The sequence below is a fragment of the Pyrus communis genome, chromosome 4, assembly GCF_041283825.1.
Source record: "Pyrus communis isolate YQ-2024b chromosome 4, ASM4128382v1, whole genome shotgun sequence".
In the NCBI taxonomy this organism is placed as follows: Eukaryota; Viridiplantae; Streptophyta; class Magnoliopsida; order Rosales; family Rosaceae; genus Pyrus; species Pyrus communis.
Window position 1 is genome coordinate 12379454 of NC_142568.1, and position 23868 is coordinate 12403321.

General features: G+C 40.3%; 2 protein-coding genes across 2 annotated transcripts; one reads left to right on the forward strand and one right to left on the reverse strand.

Annotated features, from left to right (window-relative positions):
* Positions 1-1700: 1700 nt before the first annotated feature.
* On the reverse strand, positions 1701-9092 carry LOC148697462 (uncharacterized). Its single transcript, XM_088691931.1, has 4 exons — positions 7880-9092; positions 5908-6514; positions 4788-5640; positions 1701-1838 (listed from the first exon to the last, which is right to left on the reverse strand). The coding sequence occupies exons 1-4, from the start codon at positions 9003-9005 to the stop codon at positions 1701-1703; spliced, it is 2724 nt and encodes a 907-aa protein (XP_088548057.1). The 5' UTR covers positions 9006-9092.
* Positions 9093-15191: 6099 nt separating this feature from the next.
* On the forward strand, positions 15192-21201 carry LOC148697463 (uncharacterized). The gene is made up of 2 exons (XM_088691993.1): positions 15192-16632; positions 21131-21201. The coding sequence occupies exons 1-2, from the start codon at positions 15207-15209 to the stop codon at positions 21199-21201; spliced, it is 1497 nt and encodes a 498-aa protein (XP_088548119.1). The 5' UTR covers positions 15192-15206.
* The last annotated feature ends 2667 nt before the right edge of the window (positions 21202-23868 follow it).

Consider the following 23868-nt stretch of genomic DNA (forward strand, 5'->3'; position numbering starts at 1 on the left):
TGATATGTCAAAACCATGTACAAACTTGAGTCACGAAGCTGCCAGACAGTAGCAAATATTGGGTTTCCGATTTCGGGGCTCTATTTTTTATCTTGCATAACTTTCAACTTAGAACCCCGTTTCTTACAAATCATAGATGCTTTTAATGTACTCAAAACAGGCTTCGAATCTCATGTTTGTTTGCATCATTTGGTATGGTTATGGGTGTTCAAAATCGGGCTTAATCTTGGTTGGCTAAAACAGTTTTTCTGTTGCTTTTGTGGAGATGAGGCTACTACTTTCGCAATATTCATTTTTCTCACAATTTTATTTCTTATTTACTTATCTATATTAAGTTTGTGCTTAAACCACTTAACCTACACAAAAATTACCCATCTGCTTTATCTCCTCTTAGGTAAGTTGCTTGACTTCTAATTTTATTGTTTTCACCTCTCATGTTGTTTAAGTTGTAAAATATATGTGGATCATTGGTAATTAGAATCATAAACATGACATCTTTGGCATTAGAATCATAAACATGATATAGGACCTATCTAATAGGTATTAAAGATGATAGGTCATACTTTTTTGTTTTATTAGTATTGGAGGGTCATGAGGTCGGGGGGCAAAAATAATGATGTTTTGATTGTTAATAGTTCTTAGCAATGGATCGAAGTTGGATGTTCATTAACATAGGTTTTGTGATGCATTCACTACTGGTGTAAACTCATTCATATTGGGATGAATGAGTTAAATTGAAGTGGGTAAGTTAGTTATGTACATGCTGGTTGTGTATATTTTATGTGAAGCTTTTCTGTTTATGATATATATATATATATATATATATATATTTTGTAGGAAGCGATGCTAAGTATGAAAAACAAAACAACTCTTCAAGATGGTACTGTGATGTTGATAGATGATGAAATTGTTCTAGGGGTTCTTGGTCACAAGTCTGGTTACTTCAAATGTCCTTCAAAGTCTGTCTCTCTTGAAGACACTATGTCAAACAAACATTTAGAAGTAAAACTTGAGACTCAACAACAAGAGCTTGTGATAACAAACCAAGAGCTTGGTGAAGCAAAACAAGAGATCCAAGAATTGAAGGAGAACCAAAAGAAATTTGAGGAACTCCTACACAAAATAATGGAAAGGCAGCAACCACCTCCATAAGTAGTCCTTTTGTTTTGCTGGAATATGTGAACTTTGTGTGAAAACAATGTGAACTTTCATAGTTGTTAATATTAAGCTTAACTGATTCAGTAGATTATGAATTATCATTGTAAGCTATTTTGGTTTTGGACTAATATGAATTAACTTTCAGTACCTTTGATCATTAATTCTTGACACTAAATTCCAGTTACAAGGAGAAACCAACTTCTCGCAGTAGGTTACTTATGAGAATAATTATCTTCAACTTACGGCGCGGAATTTTACCTTCGCTAAAGTTCTTGATATAGACTTGTTACGGTGAGGAAACGAGTGTCTCCTAGATACTTATCAACGAGGAAATTCATTCTTGCAACATATGATTTGCAGCAAGAAATAATATGTTCATCGCTGAAAACTCACCTAGAAATTCCTCGCCAAATGATATTTACAGCGAGGAATTTGATTATTTTTGCGAGAAATTTTATCCTCGCACAAGTTATGGAATGTCAATACTTAGGTTGTTAAAAGGTTTTGGTGACCAGATTTCAACCCTTTTGGCAAGGAATTTGTCATCGCTCCAACTCAACTACGAGAAAAAGTTTCACTCTCGCTGTAACATTTATGTGAGGAAACAATTCCTTGTTGTACACATTTCCCAACAGGCCTCTACGAGGAATGAGCGAGGAATCTTTTTCCTCGCTAAAATCCTTCAGCAACAAAACAACTTTCAACGAGGACAAAAGTTCTCGACAAACAACTATTTTGCTGTAGTGAAAGTCTTGAGCCTCAAGAAAAATTTGGAACTTCTCGCTCTAAGCTGCATAATTTGTACCATCAAATAAAGGTGGTGTGTTGCACAAGCCACTAACACGATCATGATCCATGATGAGATTCCACCCAGTACAAGCACATCTCAAAGATCACTTTATGTGTGTTTAGAGTAAGGTTCTAATACCAATTGAAATTGGTACCGGGCAGAATATCCTGTATATAAAAATTATAATTTGCTGGACTAACTGCTCAAGCCCGCTAGTCAACTAAGATGGATTTGTTAGTCAATAAATCAAAGATTCAACAACCAATTTCAAATGCCAAAAGTTATCCTAGTGTGCAAGGCCTCAGTTCGTTTCAAGTTATTAATGTGTTAAGTGAGCATGATTGTGAGCACATACCAATTAAATATTTAAGTGATACATGTGACATGTATATGTAGGCGAGATATATGACACAATATAAATAACATTGAACACAAGATATTTTTTGCTGGAAAACCTCTTGGTTAAAAAATCGGGGACTCTCCACTGAGTCCAATCCACTAGTATAATCAAGATTCTTACAAAGTACCACACAAAACTCAATTCCTAGACCTAGTCTATGGAGTAGCTTTACTTTTGTACAACCTTGCCTTATACAAGATGGATTCCTTTTCACCTTGTGGCACCGAATTGGTGTTGTCTTCAGTTTCACAAGATGACAGCTCCTCTTGTGCTCTTCACCTTGTGACACCAAGACCAACACACAAACTATGCATATGATGATATGGCAATGATATGTTGATCTAAATTCCAATGTCCAGTCAGTTTCTCCAGTCAAACAGTTGAAGGAAGAAATTGACGAGAATCCAAAAATGGGTCAGTTTAAGGATTTGAAACTTCAATAACTTGACCACAAATTTAATGCAAAACCACAAAGACAATGCAACCCTAGTCTTCAATGATTGGGTGTTTAATGCATCAAAAAAGGTTTTGCAACTAGGGTTTTATAAATGAAGAACAAAGAGGAAGGTGTAGTCTTAATGCTCTTTTCTCTATCTCTCTAGAAAATAAAATTTGAAATCCCCAAAGAACCAAATGAACCAACTAGGGATCTTAACCCCAAAAGCTTTGGTTTGTTTTTCAAACCATAAGACACGTGTCAAGCCTAAAAAAAACGATCTGAAAAGATCAAGGGTGAAGAACAGACATTTGCTAAAAAGTTATAAGTTAGCCCATGTAGCCAGGTCTTAAATTTCGTGCCTAGCTTGCTAAAAATTTATCAATTAGCCCATGTAGATAGGTCACAAATAAGCTAGTCATAATGTAAACAGGAGTGTAGACGTGAAATACACATGTATGAACAAACCTTTTGAAGTGAGATGTGCCACATCCTTGAACATTTCTTCCTAGCAGACACAGCCCATAAATAGAGAAAAGCCTAAAGCTAGACTGAGCATGTGGTACAATTACAATGTTGACAAGGAAAGCCAAATCTAACAGCCTAGACTTCACATCTTACGTTTTGGTTCATAACCACCCTTTCTTTAATTAATTAACGCTTTAACTAATTAAACTAGAATGCAACAATGTCATTTGGATTTTGTATCCATAGAATTGATTTAAATGGAGCTAAATGAAACGAAAATTCAATTCTCATTTAAAAAGACCAAACTACTTTGTTCTCCACCTAATTTGCCAAAATACAATAACCACAACTTTTGGGATATAATGCAAAACACAAACTTTTGGGGTCACTTTGTAAAAACATAAAAGTCCACTACTCTATGTAATTATAACTAGAACAAAAAAATTTTAGCAATAACAAAAACTTCATTGAAGGAGCAAAAAAAAAAAATTGCCCTTTAGTAATTTTGGGCCTTTACTTAAAAACGTAAACTTTTGGATCAAAGTGCAAATAACAAAAATATCAAAAGTTTATGTATTGCATAAAAGCTCCAAAAGTGCCTCCATTATTGGGTGGCCGGTTTTGTGGAGAGGAATGGTGTCAAAAATCTTTGTTAGTTGAAAAAATGATGGGTAAGGTGGTGATTGAATAGTGATGTAAATAGAGATGATTGAATATTGATGAATAGGGTCAACCATCTCACATCAACTATTATAACCAAATTTTAAATAAAATTCAAAACAATTTTGAATCAAACAACTAAATCCTTATGCTCTTGTTATGAACATAAAGAACTATTGAATTTTGAATGTCTATATTTGTATTGTGTGAAACCAAGTACAAGGAAAGCTCATATAAATGAGCGGAAGAAAGGAAAGCAAAACATAAAGAAAGAAAAAGCAAACCATGAAACATGGAAGGAAACATGGAAAAGTAAAAAGCAAAGCATGAAACATGGAAGCATAAAACATGGAAGGAAACATGGAAAAGTAAAGTTTAAACATAAAGAAAGAAAAAGCAAAGCATGAAACATGGAAGCAGAAAACATGGAAGGAAACATGGAAAAGTAAAAAGCAAAGCATGAAACATGGAAGCATAAAACATGGAAAGCTCATATAAATGAGCGGAAGAAAGGAAAGCAAAACATAAAGAAAGAAAAAGCAAAGCATGAAACATGGAAGCAGAAAACATGGAAGGAAATATGGAAAAGTAAAAAGCAAAACATGAAACATGGAAGCATAAAACATGGAAGGAAACATGGAAAAGTAAAGTTTAAACATAAAGAAAGAAAAAGCAAAGCATGAAACATGGAAGCATAAAACATGGAAGGAAACATGGAAAAGTAAAGTTTCTTCCAATACTCCCCCTCAAGCTGGATCAAAGGGATTAATTGATCCAAGCTTGAACAAAAGACGTTGAAAATCAGCAGAGGGTAATCCTTTTGTGAAAATATCCGCAAGTTGATCATGACTGTGCGTGTAGTGAGTGTCGATCACCTTGGACTGAACTTGATTTCTGACGTAGTGACAATCAACTTCAATATGTTTAGTTCGCTCATGGAATACAGGATTCGATGCAATGTGCATCGCGGCCTGATTATCACAGTGTAGGGACATGGGTTGTTGATGAGGAAAACCTAAAGTCAACAGAAGGCTTTTGAGCCAAATAAGTTCACAAGCAGTGGACGCCATAGCACGATACTCTGCCTCTGCACTAGAGCGTGCAACAACACTTTGTTTCTTGCTTTTCCAGGTAACTAGGTTGCCTCCCACAAACGTACAAAACCCAGTGGTAGACTTGCGATCGAGAGAATTGCCTGCCCAGTCAGCATCGGTATAGCCTGAGATCTGAGTGTGACTATTGTTGCGCATAAGAATTCCTCTACCAATGGAACCCTTAAGATAACGTAGCACACGATGAACAATCTTCAAATGATCCATGCTTGGAGAGTGCATAAACTGGCTAACAATGCTGACAGCATATGATATATCAGGACGTGTGATAGTCAGATAAATGAGTTTGCCAACCATTCTTTGATAGTAACTTAAATTGGGAACTGGATCACCGTGAGTTTTTAGCTTCAAGTTGCTATCCAAGAGGGTACGAGCAGGCTTGCAATCTGTCATTTTTGCTTCGTGAAGAAGATCCATGACATACTTGCGTTGGTTGAGGAAGAAACCCTTGTGAGAGTGTGCCATCTCGATGCCCAGAAAGTATTTGAGAGTGCCAAGATCCTTGATAGCAAACTTGTTGTTGAGATACTGTTTAAGAGCATTAATCTCTGACATATTATCACCTGTCACAATTAGATCATCAACATAAATGAGCACAACTAGTTTACCCACTAAGCTGGAACGAACAAATAGGGAAGAATCCGCAATACTTCGACAAAAACCAACCCTTTTCAGAACATGACTGAGCTTGGCATACCATGCACGTGGACTTTGCTTGAGACCATAAATGGATTTATGGAGTTTGCACACCATTTCTGGATTGTTTGATTGAGGATGACCTGGGGGTAGCTTCATGTAAACCTCTTCTTCAAGTTCACCATGCAGGAAAGCATTTTTAACATCCATTTGAAAGAGAGGCCATGCATTGTTAATTGCAACCGACAACAATACTCTAACAGTGTTCACTTTTGCCACCGGAGCAAATGTCTCTTTATAATCGACGCCATAGGTTTGTGTAAAACCTCGAGCAACCAAGCGAGCCTTATTCCTTTCGATTGTGCCATCTGAATGAAACTTAGTTTTGTACACCCAACGACTCTCCACTGCCTTCTTTCCTTTTGGAAGTTTCACTATAGTCCATGTGTTATTTTCATTGAGGGCTTGAAGCTCATCTGCCATAGCATTTCTCCACTCACTGTAAAGATTGGCTTCTTGAAAACTTTGAGGTTCTCGAGCTTCATTAATGGCACTTAGGAATGTAGCAAAAGAAGATGAGACTTTGCTATAATCAATAACATCAGTCACGGGATACCTGGCAATGTAGGTCACATAATCATGCAACTTGGATGGAAGTTTCTTCTCTCGTGCAGGATTGCGACGAACTGTAGGAGATTGAACTACAGGTATTTGAACAACATCATGGTTGGAAGGATCACTGGAGGGTGCAGTGTGAATCTCTGATGAGGAAGGGTTTTCATCTTCAAGATGTTCCACCGAGTGAAGGTTAACATCATCCGGCACATGATCACTAGGAGTGCATGTTGCATCTTCTCCGTTTGGATATGGAAAAGGAAATAAGTCCATCAAATGCTCCCCCTGTCTAGAGTAATCCAGTGATTGTGAGAAGTAAGGAACATGTTCTTCAAATTTAACATCCCTTGAAACAACCATTTTTCTAGTTGTTGAATTATAGCACTTGTAACCTTTTTGGGTAGATGAATAACCTAGAAAGACACATTTGGCAGCCCTTGGGTCTAGCTTGTCACGATTTTGAGTTTGAATGTGAACAAAGCATGTACACCCAAAGACTCTCAAATGGGAAAAGTTGATCTTTCTATTTTTCAAGACGTCATAAGGTGATTTAAAATTCAACACTTTACTAGGCAATCTATTGATGAGATATGCCGCAGTAAGGACTCATTGAGACCAAAACTTCTTAGGCACATTCATGTGAAACATAAGAGCTCTAGTATTCTCAAGTAGATCTCTATTCTTCCTCTCGGCCACCCCATTTTGTTGAGGTGTTCCAACACAGCTTGTTTGGTGTAATATACCATGCGTGCTCAAGTAGTGTGACATGTTATGAGACATATATTCTGTGTCGTTATCTGATCGTAAAATATGAATTTTTGAAGCAAATTGGGTGGCCACAAGTCTATGAAAATCTTGAAAACTTCCATCACTTCACTTTTAAATTTCAAAAGATACAACCAAGTAATCCTTGTGAAATCATCCACAAAAGTTACAAAATATTTGTATCCATCAAAAGACTCTATAGTTGGTCCCCAAACATCGGAATGCACAATTTCAAAAGGGTTACTAGCCCTAGACAAAGAGGAAGTAAATGGTAATCTAGTAAACTTAGAAAAATGACAAACATCACAAGGACTTGTAACTTTGCACATATTTGGGAACAAGGTGGATAGAACTTTTTCAGAAGGATGTGCTAGACGTTGGTGCCAAAGTTGTTGTTCTTGAGCTAAGCTTGAAGTGACTTGAAAAACCTTGGGAACTTGAATATGCTTGGAAAGATAGTAGAGACCATTTAAGAAAAATCCTTCACCAATCGTCTTCTTGGTGACTACATCCTGAAAAATCACATTTTTGGGAGAGAAAATGGCAAGACAATTTAATGAGTTTGTGATCTTGCTAACAGATAAAAGTTGAAAAGGGAATGAGGGAACATAAAGAGCCTCAGACTCGACATCTCTTGAGATCAAATGTATTTTTCCTTTTCCCACAACCATAGCATTTTTTCCATTGGCAACTGACACTTGGGATGGAATAGAAATTTTTTTCAAATTTATGCAAGTTTGTAGACTTGTTAGTCATATGATCAGTGGCTCCAGAATCTATAATCCAATAATCATGCACATTACCAATGCTGAGAGCAGTTGAGAAGGAGTGTAAGATACCTGGGATGTCCCTTTGTACCACGACTTCATTTCCAGCCAGGAAGCCAGCAAACTGTCCTAGTAGTGCAGTTTGATTGTTGTCACACTGATTTAGTGGTCCTTCACTATCTCCAAGACCTTGTTTCTTGTGAAGAAACATAGCAAACTCGTTGATCAGTGCAGCTGGATTAGTGGTGAACTTCAGTGCTCCATCAGAAGAAGTTGTGGCAACATGATTTGCCTTGTAAGAAGGGTTGTACGAGCCTTTCGAGACACCTTTGTTATCCCTAGGAAACTTTGGTTTTAACTCTGGATGAAGAATCCAGCATCGGTCTCTTGAGTGCCCACCAGCATCACAATGGCTACATTTTAAGCCAGTTTTCTTTCCTTTGTAGCCTCTCTCCTCACCAAGTTTTTGGTTAGAGAAGTAAGCCCTAGCTTCTGGTATATTTGCCTTCATGTCCAAGGTCATGACTTTCCTTCGAACCTCTTCTCTTTGAATTGTGGCACACACACTTGAAAAAGAAGGCAGGTCGGGATTCATGAGGATATGGCTTCGAAGATCTTCGAATTCAGGGCTCAGGCTTGCTAGGAGTTGGAATATTTTGTCTTCCTCGGCTCTTTTAGTTAGCACAGCAGCGTCGATGGTGTGTGGTCGATACACATTCAGCTCGTTCCACATAGTGGTCAGCTTTCCAAGATGTTGCACAAATGGCTTCCCTTCCTGTTGCAAACCAGCAATGTCCTTCTTTAACTGAAACACTCTAGCCGCATTGTTCTGATTTCCATACATTTCCTTGAGATTTTTCCAAAGAGTCATGGAGGATTCAGCATAGCTAAAAATTTCTGCAATCTTACGATCCATGGAATTGAGTAGCCACAACATGACCAACTGGTCTTTGCATAGCCAAGCATCATACTCCGGTGAGGTAGTCTCAGGCATTGGAATAGCACCATTAACATAACCAAGCTTTGATCGTCCTCCCAGAGCAAGAGAAACTGCTCTCTCCCATGGAAGATAGTTAAACTCATTTAGCAAGACAGAACTAAGACGTTGATTTGGGTTGATATCAATATCTGAGTGTGGTGATGGTGGAGTAGCATGAAAGCCGTCTCCTTCCAAATTTACTAAGCTTTCTTCAGCCATGATTGAAGGACAAGAAGCTCACAAATCTCTCAAGAGAACACCACAGAGACAGGCCGGTTAGGGTCACTGCTCTGATACCATATTGAATTTTGAATGTCTATATTTGTATTGTGTGAAACCAAGTACAAGGAAAACTCATATAAATGAGCGGAAGAAAGGAAAGCAAAACATAAAGAAAGAAAAAGCAAACCATGAAACATGGAAGCAGAAAACATGGAAGGAAACATGGAAAAGTAAAAAGCAAAGCATGAAACATGGAAGCATAAAACATGGAAGGAAACATGGAAAAGTAAAGTTTAAACATAAAGAAAGAAAAAGCAAAGCATGAAACATGGAAGCAGAAAACATGGAAGGAAACATGGAAAAGTAAAAAGCAAAGCATGAAACATGGAAGCATAAAACATGGAAGGAAACATGGAAAAGTAAAGTTTAAACATAAAGAAAGAAAAAGCAAAGCATGAAACATGGAAGCAGAAAACATGGAAGGAAACATGGAAAAGTAAAAAGCAAAGCATGAAACATGGAAGCATAAAACATGGAAGGAAACATGGAAAAGTAAAGTTTCTTCCAATAAGAACACAACAAAAACTTGAAGAACATCCATGAAAACCCATAAAAGCTCAATGAACATCTTTCACCCAAAGACACCCCAAAACCTCTCAAACTTAAGGAAAAAAACATATTAACATACTAAGGTACTTAGGGGTTCCTAATGTTACTTTAAAACACTTTTAACATGATAAATAAGAACCCAAAAAATCCACCCATGAATTTGGCAGAATTTCCCCAAACAAAATACATCAAATTTTAGCTCCAAAATTCATGCATCTTTAAAATAAATCTACAACATTTGAAATGAGAAATTTTCAAACAAAATTTATATTCAAATAAGTAAAAACATGCTTGTAACCATCACAACATTCAAATCAACTTGCACTCACCAAATTGAAGATCTGGCAGGAACAATCCTGACGTGCCCTTGTTCAACACCCCCACTTTCTCTCTTTCTTTCCCTCTCTGCAAGCCGCATACTCTCTTTCTCACTCTATAACCCAGCCCCTCATCAAATCCCACACAGCCATCGATCACACCAAATGCAACGCCAACTTGTCCCAAACCCAAATTGGCAAAACTATCCACTCAACTTTTACCCCTAACCCTGCGATGTTAAACCTAGATGGCCATTCCCATCATTTGCACACAGAAAGGGGCCATCCTCATTAACCAAGAAGGAAAGCCCATCATACATCTGATGGCCGGCCCAAAACGAACAAACCCAGGCCCCCTGAAATGTTTTTTTTTTTGGGTAAAAAAACTAAAATCCCTAATTAAAATTGCTACAGTGACACCCCTCCTCGTATTTGGACTAAAGTAATAAGCGAAAATAGGAAAAATTTAGGCTCAAATAGGTACATCAGTGAAGTATTATAATTCTTATCTGACATGTGTTCAACTCCACATAAATAGCATCAAGTATCAACATTAGAACCATAAGTATATCCTTTTATTTCTTTCGTTTTCCCTCTTTTTGGCCAATGATTAACAGTATTTGTCTATCTGACCTAATTGTTCACAAATATGACTTTCTACTCTTTCTTTCTCTTCTTATGTTCAAAGGATATGTCTGGTCACTTAGTACTACGGTTTAGTGGTATTTATCTTCACTTGTAAGTGAGAGATTCGATTCTCGCAAAAAGTGAATAGAAATCACATTATTGCTAGCTCATTATGAGACTAAGCCTATCCCCTTCTTCTTATTGTAGATAATATCGTTTAAAAAAAAAAAATCAGTCTGTCTCAATTTTCTTTCTCTGAGTCTGTGCATGAACATGAATGCTTAGGACACAACATGATCAGTATTTTGCATGCCGATATGCAGTCTCAATGCGCTAATTTTCAAGTTCGAGCACTAATGCTCGTATAAATCAGGTAGAGGTTCTGACGGAAAAAAGAGAGACTGTTTTAGTTAAAACAATCATTAAGCCATAACAAGAGCATGATAACTGACAATGCGTAAAATCATAGACAAATGATTTTAAAATCATTAAATTAAAGTTTAATTTATAAATTATCCGTTGACATTAGCTTTTGATTTTTGTTTTCTTTTTGGCTTTAACACCATTATTTTGTTTATGCATTAATTATACAGTATTAAATCCAATATAAGAATATCATACCTAATTAGCATTAAAAACTAGTAAGAAGTGGGAACAATTTTAAAAAAAAAAAAATTGTGACCAACTAATAAAACATATTAAACCAATACTTAAGCTTGCCAAGATTGGGAACTAGGATTTGTCCAGGAATCTATCTTAGAAAAATTGTGACCTGTTAAGAGAACATGAGTTGCATGCATGTGTTGTTAGGTGGGCTCGATAACAACTAAAGTCTGCATGAGTATATAAAATAAGACTCAGAGTACTGTTCGATCTAGCTAGTTAATTTGATCTTTCGCCACAATTATTCGTTATCTTACAAATTCTTAACACATAGCTAGCTAGCTACGTATTCCATTTATATAAATCTACTTGTTGCTGTCTAGCTTCATTATATATATAAATGTTCTTAAAATGAATAGTACCCATATACGTTTCCTTTAATTATATCATCTTAATTTCATTTGGACGGCAATATATATATATATTTAATCCAGCAGAGATAATATTAAATAAGTAAAGCTAATTTAATTGTAGCATGACTTGCATAAGAAGAAACACACACACACACACACACACACACACACACACACATATATATATACAATTTGAACCGTATATTAACTGTAAGTCAAATAAAAAAACATGGTGACTTCTTTCCATGGTCTGAGCCCAAGCTACAGCGCCCGACACCATGACCTAATGTATCCAGCGTTGCCTTGTTAGCATCTACGGCCCCTGCCATATTTAATTCAGTGAACAAAATATGCATTTACAATAGTGGTCTCATTTGGTGGCTAAGACTGTATGTAACAAGAGGTCTCATGCTTAATGAACTGGGCAATGGTGGGAATTTAGCCTCATTGAACAGTTGTTCCACATATCAAACGACAACAAGATTCCATCCCTAAGATGTAGTGGTGAGGACTGGATTTAACTCGATCCCAATCTTGTTCAGTTCTGACCACCAGACGGGATATAGGATTAAGGTAGTCTAGTTTGAAAGTGTTAGCTTGGGTTGAGTAAAGGGGCTTTTGTATGGGTGAGAAAGATGGGTAAGAAGATAAGGTTTGAGGTAAATATAGCATTGCTTTTTTTGTTTCAAATCTTTGGGGACAAAATCTTATATGCTAGGGAAGAAAGAGAACTGAAAACCTTATGTAGAAAGAATTTTGAATGGAAACATGCATATATGGAGCTCATACGTTTAGACATGGGTTGAATTTTGAATAAGTATAATATATACAGTGAATTGTTGGAATTTAGGGTTTTTATTTGAGTTATTAGTTTTCTTGTGGGTAAAGGATTAGAATTTCTTGTCCGTTAAGTTTAGATGTCTTTTGTTTTGCTTTAGTATTCTCCTATGAATAAGACTTCTGTATTTGTTATTTTACAATAAGTTAATTAAAATGTAGTCTTCAATTTGTAGTCATCTCAATATTTTTGTTTAATTAATAATATTCTTAATTTCGTATTTCATAGTATTATATATCTGTTTGTTTGTTGATTCGTATCTGAACTTTGATTTTGAACTAATTTTATGTTTGTCCAACACAAAAAACAATACGAAGCCAAGAAATAAAACTTGAAATATCGGGTTCGGGACAGAGGTCAAGGCCCTTTGCTTGTTAGGTTGGAAGGTGCAACGACAATAAAGTACCAAGCACATTTACTTACGTTAATATTAATTAAAAAACACAAGGGATGTGTGTGACATCCCGTTCCGGAATTATCGAAAACGCACGTGTGAAATTACAATTTTGCCCCTAGTTCGATTTTGTCACGTTGTGGGTTGTTTTGTGTGTTGGGGCATGTGTTTGGAACCTTACACACTCCCACACACACACACTGACACTACTCTCTCTCCCTCTGCCTTCTCCCTGTCTCCCTCTCCCCCGAGCTCCCTTTTGCCACTGTACATGTACGGACACACACCAAGAACCATTATCCCGTAGCAGATCGAGGAAACCAAGGGTGGATTTGTGATCGTGAGGTCGAGGGGAGCACGAATATACCCTTTTCAGGTAAGAACATCGATGTTTTCACGTCGATTTCTTAAACTCCGTTTTGGGTACTGTTCATGCAAAGCTTGTACATTAAGTTTTTGGGTTTTCTGAGCTCGTGGTTGTGTTTGTGAGGTTCCCAGGAGCGTCGGAGTAGCTCGTTGGACGAGTTTGGACGTCGGGAGGGCCTGCTTCGAGGTTGGCCGAACTTGGAGTTTTTGGACAGGTATAATCTCGTGATTTTTAGCCCTTAAAACTTGTTGGGACATGTTCTACTAGTTTAGGGCTTTAATTTGGTGCAAGAAACGTGGAAAAAGGTGGAGAAACGAGAGAGTTATAGCGATTTGCAGGTTTTCCGGCGACGGTGCCGGCGACGGCGACGGCGCCGGCGTCGGGGGCTGGCCGGGGAAGAAGCAGGAATATTCCGTTAAGTTTAACGGAATATTCCTGACGGCAGGGGTTAAGTCTAACGGAATATTCCGTTAGTTGACGGAATATTCCTGACGGCGTCAACTGACGCCGTCAGTGTGCTGTGCACGTGGCCGCGCGTGGGGGCGCGTACGGCCGTGCCTTGGCCGGCGCGTGGGGGCGCGTGCGTGGTCCAAAAATTTTTCTAAAAATTTGGGCGTGATCCTGAGGTTGTGTAGATCACGTTGGTATATTCATTTGTCCATTTTGAGCAATGTATGAGAAGTTATTACGAGAAACGGGTTATGTGCTTTAAAGTTAACGTTTTTATAGTTGTTTCGCATCTAGGTGACACGTACCCAGAGGACGAGCGTGCACACGCGAGGCAGGGGGGCTACGACCCTTCTACATACCAGTGAGTGGGCTTTTGTTTTCCGTATATACCTATATACATATTAATTCCCAGAAATCAGTATAAATGCTTCGTTATATGCCATGTCTTTTATATATATTTGGTGGTTATGCATGAGTAGTGGCATATACGTTTATTTACGTATTCAATTATGCATATGTCATATAGATTTATATGTGGGTGCTGTGGAGGCATAGGTAAGTGCCAGGTAAGCGTTCTTTAACGATTGCATTAAATAATGGTTAGAGATGCTTAGAGAGCTCATAACCTGCACCCCCGGTGTTAGTGCTCCCGCCCAGAGTAGGGCACAGTCCTTCACGTGTTGTTCACCTCCCGCACCATACGCTCAGCTTGGATCCAAGCTAGGTGCATAGGCTTGTCGTACAGACCACAGTAGGTGGTTCCGACTCGTAGGTGACCCGCGATTATTCGCACAGTCTTCACGTGATCGTAGCACTAGAGCGTATAGATGTATTACACCCAGGCCTGTCGTACAGACCACTTTAGGTGGTTCCGACTCGTGGGCAGGTTCAGTTGTTGAGTTTGAGATTTGAGCTCTATATGCAGCCGTACAAGTCACGTTAGGTGACTCCGGCTGCCAGAGGATTATACGATTGATATGACTCATACCTGAGCACTTGCATATCATTATGAGATTTTGACATGACATATATTGAGCATGATTGGCATACCCTTGAGCATGATTGGGCATATCTATACATACGTACATATGTTATTTTTCTGGGAAGTATACAGGTTTTACGGCGAGGGGTTAGATTGTGTTTTGCTAAATGGTTTTCAAAGAGATTTGTTTTTGCCCACTCACGCTTTTGTTTTGCGCCCCTCCAGGTTCTAGTTGCTTAGCCGTTGCGGTGGTTTCCCGTGAGAGCTTTTCGGCGTTCTGACAGACACCCCACATTGTAGGGTCGCCTTCGGGCGTACTACTGTTGTTGTTTTATTTGGACTGCTATAGACCTGCTCTGAATTTGTATCGCACTAACTAGCACTTATTCTAATACTTGTATGCTAGTTTTTAATTATTCGTACTTTTATATTACTACTTTCTTAGCTTCCGCACGTGCACATGGCTACGTCACCTTTGTGTGACGGCCAGCACGCTCCGATCTCGGTCGGGGTGTGTCAGTTTGGTATCAGAGCCTAGGTTTGGCAGTCCTGTGTCCTTGTGAGTATTCTAATGATTTTGGTGTCTTCTGTCAGAACTATGCCTCCTCGTCGGGAACCCCGTCGCTCTTCTGAGCCTAGTTTCCCCGATATTACTCAGTTGGGGGAAGCTTTTGCTACAGCCCTTCAGGCAGTGATGCGCCCTCCCCAGAGGACTCCTCTGGAGACTATGTACAACTTGAAGCTGGATAAGTTTAAGGGCAGTGAGGGACCCGAGAGCGCAGAGCGCTGGCTAGAACACATAGAGAAGACTTTCCGGGTGCTGCATAATCAGGGGAACTTGCCTATGGAGAGGTGGGTCGAGACGACCGCTTGGTTTCTAGATACGGAGTCGGCAGCTTGGTGGGAGCAGGAGCTTCGTAGGTTGACTCCGGATCAGAGGATTGATTGGAATGTTTTTACGGGGTTGTTTAGGAGAAGGTATGTTCCCCCTGAGTACATCGATAGAAAGAAACAAGAGTTTTCCGAACTGAAACAGCGGAAGATGTCAGCGAATGAGTACTATCGCAAGTTTACGGACTTGTCTCGTTACCACCCTGATGTCGCTGGTAATCCGGCGGAGATGCTCCGTCTTTTCCGTCTGGGCACCAGGAAGAAGTGGCGTTCGATGGCGTCTACGGTCCACAGCGAGACTTACCGGGACTTCTATGAGATACTGTTGAGGATCGAGGATTCCGAGAATATGTCGAGCGATACTGATGAAGAGAAGGACGGCAACCAGAAGAAAGATGACAAAGGCAAAGGTCAGGCATCGCTCGGGCCCCGTCAGACTCAGAACTTCAAGAGAGGTGGAGCTAGTTCTAGTTCTTCGAGTGGTGGCTTCAGTGCCACTGGACAGGGTCGTGGAGGTAGATTTTCTGGTGGCGCTAGAGGCCAGAGGCAGGGCGAGGGTGGTCGAGGTAGAGCCCCTATTTGCCGCAGGTGTAACAACCGGCATTTCGGCGAGTGTAGACGTGGTAGCAATGGTTGCTTCACGTGTGGACAGGTGGGACATAGAGCGGCGAATTGTCCCCAAGGTCAGCAGCAGCAGAAACCACAGCAGACCTTTATGCCACCACCTGCACCACTCCAGCAGATTCAGGGTACTAGTAGCTACGGCCAGACGGGTCGAGGTGGTGCTTACCACTATCAGGGTGATGCTGTTCCTTATGCTCCGGGGCAGTATCAGTACCCACATGATCCTTATCCCCAGGGTGGCTATCCCCAGTATTCAGGCGGCTATATGCCGTATCCTCCAGCTCCAGCGGGTGGTTCTCAGTGGTATCAGGGAGGACAGTATCAGCAGGGGGAGATTGCCACTAGCAGTGCAGGATCTTCGAGACAGGCAGGCCAGCCCAGTCAGGGGCGTGGTGCTCAGGGACGCGGCGTTCAGGCGGGCAGAGGCCGCGGCGGGCGTCAGCAGGGACAGGGGCGTCTTCACAATATTTCTCTGCAGGACGCTCATAACAACCCAGACTTGATCATGGGTACGTTGAACATTCTTGGTTGTTTTGCTAGAGTCTTAATTGATTGTGGAGCTACACATTCCGTAATTTCTCATACTTTTGCTCAAGTAACACAACCTCGCCCCACACCTCTAGGGTATGATTTAGAGGTCGTTATGCCTAGAGGAGAGAGTTGTGTCGTAGATTGTGTGTACCCAGGATGTCCAGTGATCGTAGAGGGAGTTGCTTTGTCAGCCGATCTTATCCCGTTAGATATTGTGGACTTTGATGTGATTCTGGGCACGGATTGGTTGCACTTCTATCGTGCCAACATTGACTGTTACGGGAAAGTAGTTACGTTTCACCGACCTGGACTACCTGTGGTTACTTTCGTGGGTGAGCAGAGTGGGGTGAGGCATGGCGTTATTTCGGCGCTGCGAGCGAAAAAGTTGTTATCTAAAGGCTGTCAGGGGTATCTGGCTCACGTAGTGCTAGATGAAGCTATTTCTAACAGAGTTGAGGATGTGAGAGTGGTCAGACACTTCCCAGATGTATTTCCCGAGGATTTACCTGGATTACCCCCAGATCGAGACGTAGAGTTCACCATTGAGTTGATTCCAGGTACAAATCCTATTTCTTTAACTCCTTATCGTATGGCTCCCGCGGAGTTGAGGGAATTGAAAGTTCAGCTGCAAGAGTTAGTGGATAAGGGATTTATCCAGCCTAGTACTTCGCCTTGGGGCGCTCCAGTGTTGTTTGTGAGGAAGAAGGATGGAACTTTGAGGCTGTGCATCGACTACAGGCAACTCAATCGGGTGACGATTAAAAACCGTTATCCATTGCCTCGTATCGATGATTTGTTCGATCAGCTGAGAGGTGCTTGTGTGTTCTCTAAGATAGACTTGAGGTCTGGTTACTATCAGCTGAAGATCAGTAGGGATGATGTCCCTAAGACGGCGTTCAGGACTCGGTATGGTCATTACGAGTTTCTAGTTATGCCATTTGGGTTGACGAATGCACCAGCCGCCTTTATGGATTTGATGAACCGAGTATTCCAGCCTTACTTGGATAGATTTGTTATTGTCTTCATCGACGATATTCTGGTGTATTCTAAGTCGAAAGCGGAGCATGTTCGACATCTTACTTTGGTGTTGAAAAGGTTGAGGGAACACCAATTGTATGCTAAGTTTAGCAAGTGCCAGTTCTGGTTAGACCAAGTTGCATTCTTGGGGCACGTCATTTCTGCTCAGGGTATTTTGGTTGACCCTCAGAAGGTTGCAGCGGTAGAGAGTTGGGAGCAACCGCGAACCGTCACCGAAGTGAGAAGTTTCCTTGGTTTGGCAGGGTATTATCGGAGATTCGTTAAGGATTTTTCGGTGATTGCCTTACCGTTGACGAGGTTAACGAGGAAGGATGTTAAATTTGAGTGGGATGATAGGTGTGAGCAGAGTTTCCAGCGGTTGAAGCATTGTCTCACTCATGCACCTGTATTGGCACTCCCAGACGATAGCGGTGATTTCGAGGTTTATAGCGATGCTTCCTTGAATGGTTTGGGATGTGTATTGATGCAGCATGGTAGGGTGATTGCTTATGCTTCGCGGCAGTTGAAACCTCATGAGTCAAATTACCCTACACATGATTTAGAGTTGGCTGCTATCATTTTTGCGTTGAAGTTGTGGAGGCACTATCTTTACGGAGAAAAGTGCAGGATCTTTACGGATCACAAGAGTCTCCAGTATCTCTTCACTCAGAAGGAACTTAATCTTCGTCAGCGGAGGTGGTTGGAGTTGCTCAGCGATTACGATTGCACGATTGATTATCATCCTGGTCGTGCGAATGTAGTGGCTGATGCACTTAGCAGGAAGTCACAGGGCCGTATTAATGCGTTGTACGCTAGTCGTGCTCCTCTTTTGGTGGACTTGCGTACTACGGGAGTAAGGCTAGAAGCCGAAGATCGAGATGTGGCATTACTTGCTAATTTCCAAGTTAGACCGATACTTGTTGATCGGGTGCTTGAAGCCCAAGTAGCTGATCAGGAGACTCAAGAACTTATTCAAGCTCGAGATCAAGGAAAGAGGCGAGACCTCAGAGTTCGTGATTTGGATGGCATGTTGATGCTAGAAGGTAGAATGTTCGTGCCTAAGAGTGCGGAGTTGAAGAAAGAAATTCTCGATGAAGCACATATCTCGGCTTATGCCATGCATCCAGGAACTACTAAAATGTATCATACCATCCGACCATTTTATTATTGGCCAGGTATGAAGAGGGAGATAGCCGAGTATGTGAGTAGATGTGCTATTTGTCAGCAAGTTAAAGCAGAGAGGAAGAAGCCGTTTGGGTTGTTGCAGCCGCTTCCCGTTCCAGAGTGGAAATGGGAAAATATCACCATGGATTTTGTGTATAAGTTGCCGCGTACACAAAATGGCTTTGACGGCATTTGGGTGATCGTTGATCGACTCACTAAGTCGGCTCATTTTATTCCAGTGAGAGAGAAGTATTCTTTGAGCCGTTTAGCGGAGTTGTTTATCTCGAAGGTTGTGAAGTACCACGGTGTCCCTGTGAGCATTATTTCGGATCGAGATCCGCGATTTACATCGAAGTTTTGGGTAGCTTTCCAGGAAGCTTTGGGCACGAGATTACTTTACAGTACGGCGTATCATCCACAGACAGATGGACAGTCGGAGAGAACTATTCAGACTTTGGAGGATATGCTGCGAGCTTCGGTGTTGCAGTTTGGTGACGCTTGGCACCAGCGGTTAGATTTGATGGAATTTGCTTACAACAACAGTTTTCATTCGAGCATTGGCATGGCGCCATTTGAGGCCTTGTATGGCAGAGCTTGTCGCACACCGTTGTGTTGGTCAGAGGTTGGCGAAAGAGTCTTAGTAGGTCCAGAGATTGTTGAGGAGACTACTCAGAACGTTCAGGTGATCAAGTCTAACCTGAAAGCAGCTCAGGACAGGCAGAAGAGTCTAGCGGATCGGCATGCTACGGATAGAACATATGAGGTCGGAGATTGGGTATTCCTGAAGCTTTCACCGTGGAGAGGTGTTGTGCGGTTCGGAAAGAAGGGGAAGTTGAGTCCCAGGTACATCGGACCATACGTGGTCACAGAACGAGTTGGTGAGGTAGCTTACAGGTTGGAGTTGCCTCCGGAGTTGGCTAGAGTGCATAATGTTTTTCACGTGTCTATGCTCCGACACTATGTTGCTGATCCATCTCACGTGATACCTCCTCAACCGCTTGAGATTAACCCAGATTTGACGTACGAGGAGGAGCCGGTGACGATACTAGATTGGAAAGAGAAGGTTCTGAGGAACAAGACAATGAATTTAGTGAAGGTTTTGTGGAGGAACCATTCAGTTGAGGAAGCAACGTGGGAGACAGAAGATCGAATGAGGGATTTGTATCCTCGTTTGTTCTTTGACCACTAGGGGCTGTTACTTGGTTGTTTTGAATTTCGGGACGAAATTTTTTAAGGTGGGAAGGTTGTGACATCCCGTTCCGGAATTATCGAAAACGCACGTGTGAAATTACAATTTTGCCCCTAGTTCGATTTTGTCACGTTGTGGGTTGTTTTGTGTGTTGGGGCATGTGTTTGGAACCTTACACACTCCCACACACACACACTGACACTACTCTCTCTCCCTCTGCCTTCTCCCTGTCTCCCTCTCCCCCGAGCTCCCTTTTGCCACTGTACATGTACGGACACACACCAAGAACCATTATCCCGTAGCAGATCGAGGAAACCAAGGGTGGATTTGTGATCGTGAGGTCGAGGGGAGCACGAATATACCCTTTTCAGGTAAGAACATCGATGTTTTCACGTCGATTTCTTAAACTCCGTTTTGGGTACTGTTCATGCAAAGCTTGTACATTAAGTTTTTGGGTTTTCTGAGCTCGTGGTTGTGTTTGTGAGGTTCCCAGGAGCGTCGGAGTAGCTCGTTGGACGAGTTTGGACGTCGGGAGGGCCTGCTTCGAGGTTGGCCGAACTTGGAGTTTTTGGACAGGTATAATCTCGTGATTTTTAGCCCTTAAAACTTGTTGGGACATGTTCTACTAGTTTAGGGCTTTAATTTGGTGCAAGAAACGTGGAAAAAGGTGGAGAAACGAGAGAGTTATAGCGATTTGCAGGTTTTCCGGCGACGGTGCCGGCGACGGCGACGGCGCCGGCGTCGGGGGCTGGCCGGGGAAGAAGCAGGAATATTCCGTTAAGTTTAACGGAATATTCCTGACGGCAGGGGTTAAGTCTAACGGAATATTCCGTTAGTTGACGGAATATTCCTGACGGCGTCAACTGACGCCGTCAGTGTGCTGTGCACGTGGCCGCGCGTGGGGGCGCGTAGGGCCGTGCCTTGGCCGGCGCGTGGGGGCGCGTGCGTGGTCCAAAAATTTTTCTAAAAATTTGGGCGTGATCCTGAGGTTGTGTAGATCACGTTGGTATATTCATTTGTCCATTTTGAGCAATGTATGAGAAGTTATTACGAGAAACGGGTTATGTGCTTTAAAGTTAACGTTTTTATAGTTGTTTCGCATCTAGGTGACACGTACCCAGAGGACGAGCGTGCACACGCGAGGCAGGGGGGCTACGACCCTTCTACATACCAGTGAGTGGGCTTTTGTTTTCCGTATATACCTATATACATATTAATTCCCAGAAATCAGTATAAATGCTTCGTTATATGCCATGTCTTTTATATATATTTGGTGGTTATGCATGAGTAGTGGCATATACGTTTATTTACGTATTCAATTATGCATATGTCATATAGATTTATATGTGGGTGCTGTGGAGGCATAGGTAAGTGCCAGGTAAGCGTTCTTTAACGATTGCATTAAATAATGGTTAGAGATGCTTAGAGAGCTCATAACCTGCACCCTCGGTGTTAGTGCTCCCGCCCAGAGTAGGGCACATTCCTTCACGTGTTGTTCACCTCCCGCACCATACGCTCAGCTTGGATCCAAGCTAGGTGCATAGGCCTGTCGTACAGACCACAGTAGGTGGTTCCGACTCGTAGGTGACCCGCGATTATTCGCACAGTCTTCACGTGATCGTAGCACTAGAGCGTATAGATGTATTACACCCAGGCCTGTCGTACAGACCACTTTAGGTGGTTCCGACTCGTGGGCAGGTTCAGTTATTGAGTTTGAGATTTGAGCTCTATATGCAGCCGTACAGGTCACGTTAGGTGACTCCGGCTGCCAGAGGATTATACGATTGATATGACTCATACCTGAGCACTTGCATATCATTATGAGATTTTGACATGACATATATTGAGCATGATTGGCATACCCTTGAGCATGATTGGGCATATCTATACATACGTACATATGTTATTTTTCTGGGAAGTATACAGGTTTTACGGCGAGGGGTTAGATTGTGTTTTGCTAAATGGTTTTCAAAGAGATTTGTTTTTGCCCACTCACGCTTTTGTTTTGCGCCCCTCCAGGTTCTAGTTGCTTAGCCGTTGCGGTGGTTTCCCGTGAGAGCTTTTCGGCGTTCTGACAGACACCCCACATTGTAGGGTCGCCTTCGGGCGTACTACTGTTGTTGTTTTATTTGGACTGCTATAGACCTGCTCTGAATTTGTATCGCACTAACTAGCACTTATTCTAATACTTGTATGCTAGTTTTTAATTATTCGTACTTTTATATTACTACTTTCTTAGCTTCCGCACGTGCACATGGCTACGTCACCTTTGTGTGACGGCCAGCACGCTCCGATCTCGGTCGGGGTGTGTCAATGTGACTCTTTGATGTTTTTATAAAGAAATGATATGTCACAGAATCCATCTATAGGTAACATACAGATTTTTCTCTTGTGCCGAATGTAGATATGTAATCGATATGTTGTCGATATCATCAATGCTTTCATTTCAGAGTTGCCGAGATGTTATAAATGCAAAGTGACTATTTTTTGTTTCGATTATTATTAGTAGGGTTTTATCATAAAATACTTGGTCGCAATTAGTAGTATCATTCATAAAAAATAAAAATTAAAAATTAAAAAAAAAAAAGAACATTTTGGATGTAGTCCTTAACTATTAATATTCTTTGACTGAAATCTTGTCTACTTTTTGTTTTTTATCGAAGTTTCTGACATTAATGTAATAGTGTAAGTTACTATATATTTTTTTTTAAATCAAAAATTAAAAATTGTATTTGTTTATATTAATGAGATTTTAAATATAAACCATAATTTGCTGGATTAAAAATAATAAAATATAAATTATACTCTCTATTATATTGTGTGTGTGTGTGTGTAAATATGGGTACATTCATCAAAATTAACAAAAAAAAAAAAAATTATTGTACCAAAACATGGATACATTCTTCAAAACACAGAAAAAAAAACAAAAAAGATATATGGTTAATAACATTAGTAAATTTCTTCGATTAAACTTGACATAAATACATTCTCAAATCAACGAAAAAAGAATGTATCCATATAAGTTTAAAAATGGTTAAAATTTTTTTAAAGGATTTTATATTAAAAAATTGGGTACTTTTTGTATTAAAAAAATTGTACATTTTATATTAAAAAAAATGGTACATTTTACATATAACAAATTGGTATATTTAAGAATGGGTACATTTAAGATAAAAAAAAATTAAAAATTATATGAATGGATACATTTAAGATTAAAAAATTGAGAATCCTTTTATAAAAAACTAATGAGTACAAACTTATTCTAATTTATTTATTTATTTTATTTTAGAAATGTTTGAATTGAAAATTAAGAACGGGACTTGGCTGCTGAAAGAATCAGCAGCACCCCCTGCTGATCACCAATCACGACTAGACACATGTCCAAGTTGTGTGTCCAGCCATGATTGGTGATTAGCAGGGGGTGTTGTTGATTCTTTCAGAAACCAAGTTCTATCCGAAAATTAATTAGGAGTTTAATAGAGGTGTGAGTATTAAAACCCTAAATCAATTACTAATTTTTATTTTAAAAAATATGTAATAAACATGTATAAATTCATTGTCACATTAATGCTAGGAACTCTAATAAAAATTTGAAAACTAATAAGGTCTCAATCAATGAACATTAACAATTAGGAATTGGATACTAATTTTTCCTAAAAAAAAAAAAAAAAAAAAAAATCTATCTTCATGTGGTTATAGTTGGATTCACACTCTCAGTATTTATTAATACGTGGTTGATTAACTTGTTAACAGCAATATTATGGAGAAGAAGTGACAGTATATCTACCCTAAAATTGTTCGTGGACCACAATTAGCTTTACTAGAAGGCTCCACACCGGCAGGT

Coding starts and splice junctions, on each gene's coding strand:
- LOC148697462 (XM_088691931.1), bottom strand. CDS start 9,005: ATGGCTGAAGAAAGCTTAGTAAATTTGGAAGGAGACGGCTTTCATGCT. Junction 5,641..5,907: donor AACACTGTTAGAGTATTGTT/GTCGGTTGCAAT, acceptor TGTTCGTTCCAG/CTTAGTGGGTAAACTAGTTG. Junction 1,839..4,787: donor GAAATCAAGTTCAGTCCAAG/GTGATCGACACT, acceptor TTGTTGCTGAAG/GATTTTAGCGAGGAAAAAGA.
- LOC148697463 (XM_088691993.1), top strand. CDS start 15,207: ATGCCTCCTCGTCGGGAACCCCGTCGCTCTTCTGAGCCTAGTTTCCCC. Junction 16,633..21,130: donor CAACCCAGACTTGATCATGG/GTACGTTGAACA, acceptor TTTCGCATCTAG/GTGACACGTACCCAGAGGAC.